At 33.3% G+C, this 13664-nt stretch overlaps 1 protein-coding gene across 1 annotated transcript in view; it reads right to left on the reverse strand.

Annotated features, from left to right (window-relative positions):
* The window catches only part of Sobp (Sine oculis-binding protein), a 580157-nt gene extending 567635 nt beyond the window's left edge, over window positions 1–12522 (reverse strand). The window contains exon 1 of the mRNA XM_069840445.1: window positions 12084–12522. Coding sequence (XP_069696546.1) covers window positions 12084–12194 — 111 coding nt within the window. The 5' untranslated portion in view covers window positions 12195–12522. The remainder of the gene's footprint in view (window positions 1–12083) is intronic.
* Between the last annotated feature and the right edge of the window lie 1142 nt (window positions 12523–13664).

A 13664-nucleotide genomic window follows, 5' to 3' on the forward strand; every position in this document is an offset into this window, starting at 1 on the left:
CAAAACATGTTTTAACACATTAAATTACAAACTAAACTATTCGTAACTTAGATAAAATATAAAATAAGGGAAACAAAACATGTTTTAACACATTAAATTACAAACTAAACTATTCGTAACTTAGATAAATATAAAATAAGGGAAACAAAACATGTTTTAACACATTAAATTACAAACTAAACTATTCGTAACTTAGATAAAATATAAAATGACGGAAAGAAAACATGTTTTAACACATTAAATTACAAACTAAACTATTCGTAACTTAGATAAAATATAAAATAAGGGAAACAATACATGTTTTAACACATTAAATTACAAACTAAACTATTCGTAACTTAGATAAATATAAAATAAGGGAAACAAAACATGTTTTAACACATTAAATTACAAACTAAACTATTCGTAACTTAGATAAAATATAAAATAACGGAAACAAAACATGTTTTAACACATTAAATTACAAACTAAACTATTCGTAACTTAGATAAAATATAAAATAAGGGAAACAAAACATGTTTTAACACATTAAATTACAAACTAAACTATTAGTTACTTAGATAAAATATAAAATAACGGAAACAAAACATGTTTTAACACATTAAATTACAAACTAAACTATTCGTAACTTAGATAAAATATAAAATAACGGAAACAAAACATGTTTTAACACATTAAATTACAAACTAAACTATTCGTAACTTATATAAAATATAAAATTGTAATTGTAATATTGTAAAATGTTGACATGTTCCACATCTTAAAGCTTCATTGCTCATGTAAGATCTATGGAATAAAATAAATGAATGAATGAATGAATGAATGAATGAATGAATGAATGAATGAATGAATAAAATAAGGGAAACAAAACATGTTTTAACACATTAAATTACAAATTAAACTATTCGTAACTTAGATAAAATATAAAATAACGGAAACAAAACATGTTTTAACACATTAAATTACAAACTAAACTATTCGTAACTTAGATAAAATATAGAATAAGGGAAACAAAACATGTTTTAACACATTAAATTACAAACTAAACTATTCGTAACTTAGATAAAATATAAAATAAGGGAAACAAAACATGTTTTAACACATTAAATTACAAACTAAACTATTCGTAACTTAGATAAAATATAAAATAAGGGAAACAAAACATGTTTTAACACATTAAATTACAAACTAAACTATTCGTAACTTAGATAAAATATAAAATAAGGGAAACAAAACATGTTTTAACACATTAAATTACAAACTAAACTATTCGTAACTTAGATAAAATATAAAATAAGGGAAACAAAACATGTTTTAACACATTAAATTACAAACTAAACTATTCGTAACTTAGATAAAATATAAAATAAGATAAACAAAACATGTTTTAACACATTATATTACAAACTAAACTATTAGTTACTTAAATAACGGAAATAAAGTATGTTTTAACACATTAAATTACAAATTAAACTATTAGTTACTTAGATGAAATATAAACTAACAAAAACATGTTTATGTTTTAACACTTTAAATTACAAACTAAACATTAGTCGGGACACTCCTGTCTGACAGCGAAGGTACACGTCATTCACGTACAAGGTTTCCAAAGTGTCGGGCACGTCTTTTTTTATTACTTCTGGAGTGTCACGTTTTATTTGTATGCATTGTCTTTCCATTAAGAAACTTAAAGAAACCTTCTTATTACTTTTTTTTTGGCACTCAGTCATTAAAAACAGTCTTCATTGTTAATGAAAAGAGTTCATAAAATGGCCACTAAAACGTCATTACTTCTATTATGATGACGTAACTTGTGCTATAAAGTTAACGTTTGAAACGATTTGTCGTGCTATAGGCCTAATATTTAGTATAGAGGTGTGTGATTTTATGATGGTCATTTCAAATACCTTACTATAATAATACCGGATAGCTAGTAGTTCTGTGCGCGAACGGCGCTGGTGCTGCTACCTAGGCGGCCGTTGTGGAGATACTCGCGAAACAAGCTGTAATCAACTGCAATGTATATTGTTGCTGGGCTAGTTAATAGTTTTATTAATTACTGCCGTGTTAAAATGTCAGGGTGTATATGTGCTGTTTATAATTGCTACAGGTCTGATTCTCTGGTCTGTGTATTTGATATTAAGAACTACAAAACTTAAGAATGTTTGGTGACATTATTACCATTAAAAATGAAATATTATAGTTAATGCGACACGTAATGGCATAGTGATGATATGAAAGTGAAATCTTTTGGGGCCTTAAGTAAGTAGACGCAGAGAAACAGCGTGGTCGATCGACGGATGTTGCGTCAACATTTGTTGAGACTATAAATTAGGAATGCCTATAACATCGACATCAACGTGAAGTTTCGATTTTATGCACGAGAACGTATAATCTCACAAACTTCTTTCCATCGGACTGTAGATAATTATTTGAAGAGAAGTAATATAATGATAACGAGATACTACGGTAAGGTTATTGTTATGAACTTAACACTACTTGTATTAAACTTGTAGGATATATGGAAATCAAACCACAGTATAGAGATCATATCTCTATACTGTGATCAAACAGTGGTTTTCTTCCTGCCCAAAGGGAAGTAATGCCGTTGTTTAAAACTTCTGTCGTACGTAATTTTGACGTATAATGGATAAACAATTGATCCTCACTACATTTCCCGCCAAGAGAGCACCTCCTTCTTCTACTTATGCCTCCGTCTTTCAGTTGCTGAGTATAGTAGTCGTGACAGCAGGTTGCAACTTACACGCTTGGCCAACTTATTATAAGATATAATTATTTGGAAGTGTACGTCAGATTTACGTATCAATAGTATTAATAGAAAATGTTTTGTTAGTGCAGTTTATTTATTCCCTTAAGTGTGTTTTATCTAAAAAAGTAACACTGGATGAAAACTTACGTGGTGATCGACACTACTCTGCAGATCATAGATGAAAGTTCAGATGATGATGCTGATGATGACGCTGAAGGCAATGTAGATATTGAATATGAAACTTGTGACAATGACAAGGATCTGAGATACAATAGGAGAGATTGAGAATCACGTAGAAAGCAAGCGAATGGAGAATGAAGGCAAAAAACAAGAAAACAGGAAGAAAAGGAGAAGAGAAGAGAAGAGAAGAGAAGAGAAGAGAAGAGAAGAGAAGAGAAGAGAAGAGAAGAGAAGAGAAGAGAAGAGAAGAGAAGAGAAGAGAAGAGAAGAGAAGAGAAGAGAAGAGAAGAGAAGAGAAGAGAAGAGAAGAGAAGAGAAGAGAAGAGAAGAGAAGAGGGCGCGAGGGCCAGAGGGCATGAGGGCACGAGGGCAGGGGGCACGGGTGCACGGTGGCACGGGGGGAGAGGATATTTTCATAACTCTAACCTACAATCCACAATAACCTGAAATACATTAGCTATTGCTTCACTCCCACATGTAAAACCGACTGATCGTTCTGGCATTGTTACTTGCGTTTTCGTATTGGAACTCAAGAACTGAAGGTTAAATAAAAAATATTTAACATGAAGAAAACCATTCAGAGGGGTAAGCCTATGTTTCATTATTATGGAAGAAAATAACTTCCAAAATGTCTGGTATTCTTCATTGGAAATAATTTGAAAAAATTTAATTTGAACTTCTAATGAACTTAGAAGCATTTGCTGCACAAGCCACTAGTCTATATTCTAATTTTACGCAACATTGTAAACAATACATTATAAACAATCCATGCGCAACGCTTTCTTTTCTTCATGCGAGATAATAAAATATTTACAAAAATAAATTATAAACAGTAATCTCACTAGACGTTTTGATTTATCTAGAGAAAATCAAACTCGAGTGGGATTTAATTGACTATTACACGATTAGAAGAAAGTATATAAAGATTAGAAGTAACGAAGTACTCCAATATAATAAAGTATTAATTGACTTACGAAAATACAACTGTCTTCAAATGTATTATTGTACCATCTCAACATTACAAATATTACGCTAGATGCATGCTAGATGGCAGTAGTGAGCAATGCCTTCTCGTCGAGAAGTTCTCGATCTATTATACACGATGGCAATGTTACTAGTCAAGAAGGCTTCGTTGATTCAGTTTCATTTTTATTAAGACAGTTGCATTGCACTTCAATTATCCGAATCCCAGTAATCAACGTCACTTTACAGATGATTTTCAATAAATCTTAGTATTAAACAATCTCTGATACGTGACTATCCATAATATCATATAGCAGAAGCTATAACATAACCTAACTAATATACATAAGTGTTAGAAAAGTTTTAATTAACGACGATGACATAAAAAATAAACATGAATACTTTTAAAAGGAATAATTATTGAATGTACAATTTTCAAATTTCAATATGGTTGGTGGTTCAATTGATATTATATTGGACGTGTGCATAATAGAAGTGGAACTTGTTGATTTAGGCCTACATGGTGTATTCAACTTATTCAGGATTTCCGAATGGTGCTCTTCATTTATTTGTAAATAGGATTTCAGAAGATGCATAAGTACGATCAGTGATTTTTATTAATTCTTGTTCTTGAATGCCAATGCGAGTCATATTTGAAACTGCTGTGCATCGACTGGAATGGTTTGTAATTTTATATATATACGTCCAGACCAGCGCAGTTTCAAATGTTGGCAAACAAAGAAACAAATGCTGGGGACGCGATAAAATTAAACAAATGCTAGGGACGCGATAAAATTGTGCGATAAGCAGCCATGATTGTTGAAATACGTCCTTTCGTACCGTTTAATTGGTCAAAAGTAGTATGACGTAGTAAGAGTGTAATAGTCACAGAAAAAAAAAAACATTAATTATACAAATATTCCACAAGAATAATAAAAATAAAACAGAAATATATTAGTCATTCCAGTTCTCATGAATGTTAGGCTATATTCTTACTATTTTCAAACTTCATATATTGAAAATGAAATGACTTTTGTCAACTTTTATTATTAGAATTAATTTAGAAGATCAGTATCATTTTACGGAAGAAAGTTGTTTGAATAAAATGTATTATTATTGCAGAAAATAAAGAAAGGGTTCCGTCACGGATGTTACAAGATTTGTGAACCCACTTCACACCTTATTAACAAAAAAAGTAAAACTCGGAACTCTGCCTCAAGGAAAAAGAGATTCATTCTCATAGTGTCCATGTGAAAGCTATGCAAATCTCATGGCATCCAGTTAGTTCACAAAAACACAATCTATAAATATTTTATAGCTGCTTCTTTCATATCGCGGTTGTTACATTTTGTCACGGATGTTACAGATGAGTTAATGTCCTTCATTTTTCCAATTTCAAAACAACTGTGACATTTCTAAGTCAGAACATTCACTTGAACTGTAATATTTCTAATTGTTATTAACCCAGTCTACTTAAAATAAATGACAGAAAGAATATAGTAGATTGTAAAAAGCTCCTTGACCCTAGAGCTCTGGAATTAACAGTGCAGCCCTCAAAATATTTCTTCAATAATAGCTCCTTGAAAAACAAACATTAACAACGAACTTCTCTATGAGTAAGTGCTGCAAACTTTAGGGAAACAAAAAGAATTTGTTACATAGTCAAGACCACTTGGATTCAATGCCCATAAAACTTATAAAAAAAAAAAATATATATATATATATATATATATATATATATATTGGAAATAAAACATTAGAATGTTTAAATTTAGAGCCTTATCTATGTCATATGGCCAGTTTGACCAAGTAATATTTAATTTTGCTTAACGAATGTTAAATTAACAGTCTGTTTATTTTTAACGCTTTGTTAATGTATTTTCCATTTGTTCAACATAATTTTGTTTAAGATAACCAAAACTTAACTATAACGTCTGTTAGCACTATTTTAACTACTCAACAGCAGTTGGTAATGATTCTACACATGTAAGACAATTTTTGATTGGCCAAAATTAATCTTTAAATTCTATATTATATATGAAACTTGCATAAAATGACAACCTGTTATAGTAGGCCACGCTCCATAAACAAACAGTTGACAAATGAATGTTGTAGGTGACGTGCTGAATAATAATTACAAAGTAAGGTTATATTTCCTCATTGCTATTATGGATACGAAATACGAAAAAAATAAAATAACACTGATGTATTTAAACAGTCCAAAGTATTTTTTAAATGTCATATTACCAGTCATATGCTAAACATTCCCTACAGAGAGACACAAAATATTAATTTCGCTACTTCTGTTCGTACAGCTGTGGAGACATCGGCCATATTTAACTAACTTTTAAACGAGTTAACTGCCCGAAATCCTACATTTAAATTTAACAAACTGTTAACAATCTGTTAAACCAAACTGGTGTTGAAAACATACAATTTTATTAATTAACAAACTGTTTAGAGTTTAACAGTCGTTAAATTTTCTAACAATACTTGGAAAAACCGGCCACTACACTAATAAACAAATATTTCTGAAAAATAGTTTTTCATTGGGATTTCTAGTTTGCCTGGAATGACTGATATGTAATAATAAATTACGTGCAAAAGAGTATGACAGAATTGTCAGAAAACAGTATTTGTTTCTCAATATGAAAGTACATAGAGATTTAATAATTGAATGGCTGCCTAGAATAACGTTGTAAGTCCGTTTTTGGCCAAACTGAGTTTTCGGCTGGAAAATGTTGTATCGCACATCTTGCATCATGTGCTGTCATCGTCTTGCTGATATTCATACTACTTCGAGAGCTGTAGTATTTTGATTGTGTTGCTGAGCTGGATAACGTTGTAACGCAAATAAAATGGCGGACAATCATACTTGTAGCATGTCACATGGTCTCATAAAAACGTAAATATAAAACGAAAACGTAAGATTAATATCATGCAATGGAAGGACAATGTACGTAAGACACTAGGGCCGTATTCATAGACATTTTTAGCGCGGGCTTTCGGTGGATTATCAGCATTTTTCGTATTCATAAACCAGTGTTAGCGATAGGATATGATTTGAATTCTGTACTAGTAATCAGTGGATAGCCGGGGCTAGCTTAGTACGCTCGTAGCGCGTGCTGCGAAATGTCTATGAATAGCACCCTAAAGGACCAGGGGAAAGAATATACTTCGAAGAAACGTGACATTAAACCAGCTGTGAACGACCTGAACTGGTGAGTAAAATAAGATCGTAAGTCAATGTAGGCCTATAGAGTACTAAAGGAGAATAGTTAAAGTTAATAAGGTCATGGTTTCTCTGAATTCTACCATGGCCTAATAACAGAATAAAGAAAAAAAAATTCTTGTCTGTGTAATATTGATATTGTATGCCTAAACATATGATCTAAGATGTGTAATTTGTTTCAAGTTCTTATGATATAAATTTGTCTATTATTATTATTATTATTATTATTATTATTATTATTATTATTATTATTATTAGACCTCGGATTTTAGGTAAAAACCTATTTTGTTCCTCATGATATATACAAAAGAAAAGTTGTATATATACGAATTATGGAAATATATGTTCGAAAATGGTGGTCCTATACAACCTAAAAATACCTAATTTCACGTTAGAAACTATTTTTACCTAATTTTACATTTTACAATTTCTACAGTTGGTAATATGGAAACGCTGTGTAATTCTGTATGCCAGACGTGCCTTGACAACAATCGCAGCTAGTAATCTACACTGATGCAGCCCCGTACATGATTGCTGCCGTTAAATTACTTAAAGTATTTTACCCTGCCTTGCTCCGTATTACTTGTCTTGCCCATGCCATGAATCGCGTAGCTGAGACGATACGGCTTGAATATCCACAAGTGAATAAATGGTTTCCACAATTAAAAAGGTTTTTATTAAAGCACCTACGAGGATTCAATTACTTCGAGAGCAACTTCCCAATGTGCCACTTCCACCAGAACCTATTCTTACCCGATGGGGAACATGGTTACTGCCCATGGAATATTACAGCAAGCATTTGGAGGACATTAAGAACTTTCGCTAATATGTTTTCGCGGGATATCAGCCGAGTTAAGATTTTGGAATGCTCCAAGCTTTCGACTGCTATCTCTGCAGCCATCTTCAGGGAAGTTTGGAGCATTCCAAAATCTTAACTCGGCTGATATCCCGCGAAAACATATTAGCGAACCAACGCCGAGAAAGCCTCAAATCATACATTAAGAACTTTGTTTTGAAACTGGGGGAGGATGCAGTGAGCATTACTTCAGCTAAAAAACTTCTGCAGGACCCAACAATTGCCCGGGATATTGTATTCATCAAATCACATTATGTATTTCTGGTCCCCCATTATTAATGCTCTAGGGTCTTCAGGCAAACCGGTCTACACGCAACTGGGATTGATAGAAGAGGTGACAGAAAAAATCAACTTGGTTCCTGGTTATGTTGGTGAAAAACTCAAATCAGTGCTTCAAAAAAACCCAGGACTGACAGTTCTCCGCACAGTTGCTGACATCTTCTGGCAAAACACCTGAACATGCATGTGCTGTTCCCTTGCATCTAATACCAACATGTGAATATGCTCTGGTGTCGTCAGTTGATGTGGAACGCTCATTTGTTGGTGTTATCTGAGAAGCGATGCAGTTTCTCAATGCAAAACTTAGAAAAGGTGTTCGTTGTTTACTCTGGCTCTAATTATGGACATGTACAATGAAATAATGTCAAATGTCTCGGCTAATTTGTAATGGAAAATGAAGTAATGTCATTATATGTTCACCTATTTTTGTAATTTTAGAACCTATTTTGATTTGTGATAGAACCTATTTTGATTTGTGATAGAACCTATTTTAGGTACCTAATTTAAGATTTTTAGGACCTAAAAGTCCGAGGTCTAATTATTATTATTATTATTATTATTATTATCATTATTATTATTATTATTATTATTATTATTATTATTATTATTATTAAACTATTTTGCGCAATTACTAAATGTACATAGGCCAAATAGAAATGATCGGGACGAAATTGAAATACAAACTGCTGAGCCATTTATACCCGAACCCACGCTTTCAGAAGTCGAAATTTCGATAGAAAATCTGAAAAAGTACAAGTCTCCAGGTATCGATCAAATTCCAGCAGAATTAATACAAGATGGTGGAAGTGCATTATATAGCGAAATTTATAAACTTGTACTTGCAATTTGGGAAAAAGAAATTGTGCCAGAACAATGGAAGAAGTCTATAATTGTACCTATTTTTAAAAAGGGGGACAAAACCAACTGTGGTAACTTTCGAGGAATATCACTTTTGTTGACGTCGTACAAAATTTTGTCCAATATTCTTTTGAGAAGATTAACTCCGTACGTAGATGAAATTATTGGGGATCATCAGTGCGGTTTTCGGCGTAATAGATCGACTATTGATCAGATTTTTTGTATTCGACAGATAATGGAGAAAAAATGGGAGTATAAGGATACAGTACATCAGTTATTCATAGATTTCAAAAAGGCATATGACTCGGTTAAGAGGGAAGTATTATATGATATTCTTATTGAATTTGGTATTCCCAAGAAACTAGTTCGATTAATTAAAATGTGTCTCAGTGAAACATACAGCAGAGTCCGCGTAGGTCAGTTTCTATCTGATGCTTTTCCAATTCACTGCGGGCTAAAGCAGGGGGATGCACTATCACCTTTACTTTTTAACTTCGCGCTAGAATATGCCATTAGGAAAGTTCAGGATAACAGGCAGGGTTTGGAATTGAACGGGTTACATCAGCTTCTTGTCTATGCGGATGACGTGAATATGTTAGGAGAAAATACACAAACGATTAGGGAAAACACGGAAATTTTACTTGAAGCAAGTAGAGCGATCGGTTTGGAAGTAAATCCCGAAAAGTCAAAGTATATGATTATGTCTCGTGACCAGAATATTGTACGAAATGGAAATATAAAAATTGGAGATTTATCCTTCGAAGAGGTGGAAAAATTAAAATATCTTGGAGCAACAGTAACAAATATAAATGACACTCGGGAGGAAATTAAACGCAGAATAAATATGGGAAATGCGTGTTATTATTCGGTTGAGAAGCTCTTATCATCCAGTCTGCTGTCCAAAAATCTGAAAGTTAGAATTTATAAAACAGTTATATTACCGGTTCTTCTGTATGGTTGTGAAACTTGGACTCTCACTCTGAGAGAGAAACATAGGTTCAGGGTGTTTGAGAATAAGGTTCTTAGGAAAATATTTGGGGCTAAGAGGGATGAAGTTACAGGAGAATGGAGAAAGTTACACAACACAGAACTGCACGCATTGTATTCTTCACCTGACATAATTAGGAACATTAAATCCAGACGTTTGAGATGGGCAGGGCATGTAGCACGTATGGGCGAATCCAGAAATGCATATAGAGTGTTAGTTGGGAGACCGGAGGGAAAAAGACCTTTAGGGAGGCCGAGACGTAGATGGGAGGATAATATTAAAATGGATTTGAGGGAGGTGGGGTATGATGATAGAGACTGGATTAATCTTGCACAGGATAGGGACCGCTGGCGGGCTTATGTGAGGGCGGCAATGAACCTTCGGGTTCCTTAAAAGCCATTTGTAAGTAAGTAAGTAAGTATTATTATTATTATTATTATTATTATTATTATTATTATTATTATTATTTAATATACTCAACTGTAACAAACGTAAAGAATTTACCAGGAAATATGGACAGTATTGAAGTTTCTTTGCTTTACAACGTTGTTCTTCTAGATTGACATACAACGTTTTTCTACTGTAAATGTTCAAAAAGTTGTGTTATTTGATAGATGAAGACAATACATATATATAAATGGTGTGAATACTTACTGAAGTATTAATACAGACCTCACACTGTCATATTTTGTAATATTTAACAATGTTAGTATGGAATAAACAGAGTTTTAATTTCCTGACGAACTGTAAAAACTGACTTACAACATTATTCTAGGCAGCCATTCAATTATGCTATATTAAATAAGAATAAATTAAATAATTCAATAACAGGTCTTGTGTTGCATTTACTTTGTCGTCGAAGACAGTCCTCTATTCGTAACTATATATAAACGGTCGACGTTATTACGCAATGAAGAAATAAAAATGACATAATGCTCACGCACTGTGAAGCCCATTCACACCTCTCGCCAATACATAAACAAAAATAGGTCAAAATTAAGCGGACTCATCATGCAAAAGTTCTAAAATTTAAGGGGAAAGGGTGGTATTTTTTATGAAAAATGACTAAATTAAAAAAAAAAATCTTTAAAATACTCTGTGATATGTGTTGATCGCCATTTTTAAACATCCTGCATTATGGATTTTTAAATCACTCGCCCACTTTTATTGTTGTTTCCGGTAAATTAAATTTTCAAAAAATTGTTTTTTCTTTAAAATACCCTTTGATATGTGTGGAATGGATTGCATAACATTTTGTGGGTATTTGTGCCCTTATCGGATGTCACTTTTAAACTTCCTGCGCTATGGATCATACGCCCACTTTTATCGGTTTCCAGTAACTTCATTTTTTTTTCCTACATTGCCAGACAAAATGAATATAATTTCTGAACTATTAAAGATACATGCACGAAATTTAGAGCACACATTCTTTAGTCTATTAGGAAACTTTTCTCTGTAACAGAATTTTGTTAATTGATTTCATTTTAAAAATACGTCTGTTTGTTTGTAAGGAAGGAAATCAGAAAATTGTTACTAAATTTTAATTGTTTATTTTACAAACGTAGGGTGTAATATCAAAATTCTGTTACAGACAGTTTGTAGAACATACTTTTGCAAATACATTGCAAAAACTGTTTGAATCTATCTTTAAAAACGGTTTAGATATATCGGTTTTAGTATAATCCTGCATTGGGTATATTTTTTTCAAATTTGGGCACCCGAATAACTTTTTTTTTTTTCAAAATATTTTTATTTGGTTGAGTTGCCACAGCTATGAGCTCTCTACATACAAAAAAATTAATAATTTACACCAAATAGGAAAAAAAAGTTTTAAAATATACCATCCTCTCCCCTTAATTTACTGTCTTAGCAACAAAGAGCAATGGCAATAGAGTAATAAATTGTAGGTTCTGTAGCGCGAACTAAGATGCAGTTGAAGAAAAATGAAGTGCCTTACCTTTATTTCGTCGTCGGGAGATTCTTTCTTGATGTCCAGCACCCTCGAAGGCTGGTCAGAACTGGCCGTCGCAGCAGGGGGCGTTGACCGGCTCCCCATGACAACCCGCATCCGATTCTGTTGTTCCCCACACACTACTGTCAACCACAGCCACTACAAGACTAACACTCGAGAGTTTCGAGGCTGTTTTCTGTTGCTGCTAATAATAACATTGACACATAACTACAGTCCCGGTCAGGATACATCCAGAAAAATAAAACAAGGTGCAAAATTAGTCTCTCTTTTCAAGAGAAAAAGGTATAACGAATGTTGTTAGTATTTTATTTCAATGTAGGAGTGTTCGATCTGTTTGGTCGTGGAAGAGGGCGCATCTCTTCTATTTTTGTTGCTACTCGTAATGATCCCTGTGCCACGGACCACCAACCCGCTTCGCTTCCAACACGCGACTGCGTTCAAAATTGGAACAAACAGCTGAGTGTCGGGGAAATTAACGGAACATACACAGCAGCCGCCGTGACGTGTTCTCGCGGCCCGCCAAACTTCTGCGCAACTCGTGTGCGCACGCGTGTGTCGTCTGCTGGAGCGGAATGGTTCTAAGTCAACAATCAGACCCGCACCTACATCGTCCACAAGGGTGGGAAATGCTAATCACTGCATGAGTTATGATTAGGCCCCGCATTTTTATGTGATATGAAAGTGCGAAATATGTACATAAAAATGTAGTAAATATAGGGGAAATATGTAATTAAATATGTAGTATTAATAAAATACGTAATTTAAAACCGCTATTTATTAATGCAAGTCCAGGATAACAGAGAGGGTTTGGAATTGAACGGGTTACATCAGCTGCTTGTCTATGCTGATGACGTGAATATGTTAGGAGAAAATACACAAACGATTAGGGAAAACACGGAAATTATACTGGAAGCAAGTAAAGAGATAGGCTTGGAAGTAAATGCTGAAAAGACAAAATATATGATTATGTCTCGTGACGAGAATATCGTACGAAATGGAAATATAAAAATTGGAAATTTATCCTTTGAAGAGGTGGAGAAGTTCAAATATCTTGGAGCAACAATAACAAAAATGATACTCGGGAGGAAATTAAACACAGAATAAATATGGGAAATGCGTCTTATTATTCGGTTGAGAAGCTTTTATCATCCAGTCTGCTGTCAAAAAATCTGAAAGCTAGAATTTATAAAACAGTTATATTACCGGTTGTTCTTTATGGTTGTGAAACTTGGACTCTCACTTTGAGAGAGGAACATAGGTTAAGGGTATTTGAGAATAAGGTGCTTAGGAAAATATTTGGGGCTAAGAGGGATGAAGTTACAGGAGAATGGAGAAAGTTACACAACACAGAACTGCACGCATTGTATTCTTCACCTGACATAATTAGGAACATTAAATCCAGACGTTTGAGATGGGCAGGGCATGTAGCACGTATGGGCGAATCCAGAACTGCATATAGAGTGTTAGTTGGGAGGCCAGAGGGAAAAAGACCTTTGGGGAGACCGAGACGTAGATGGGAAGATAATATTAAAATGGATTTGAGGGAAGTGAGATATGATGATAGAG

The sequence above is a fragment of the Periplaneta americana genome, chromosome 11, assembly GCF_040183065.1.
Source record: "Periplaneta americana isolate PAMFEO1 chromosome 11, P.americana_PAMFEO1_priV1, whole genome shotgun sequence".
Lineage (NCBI taxonomy): Eukaryota > Metazoa > Arthropoda > Insecta > Blattodea > Blattidae > Periplaneta > Periplaneta americana.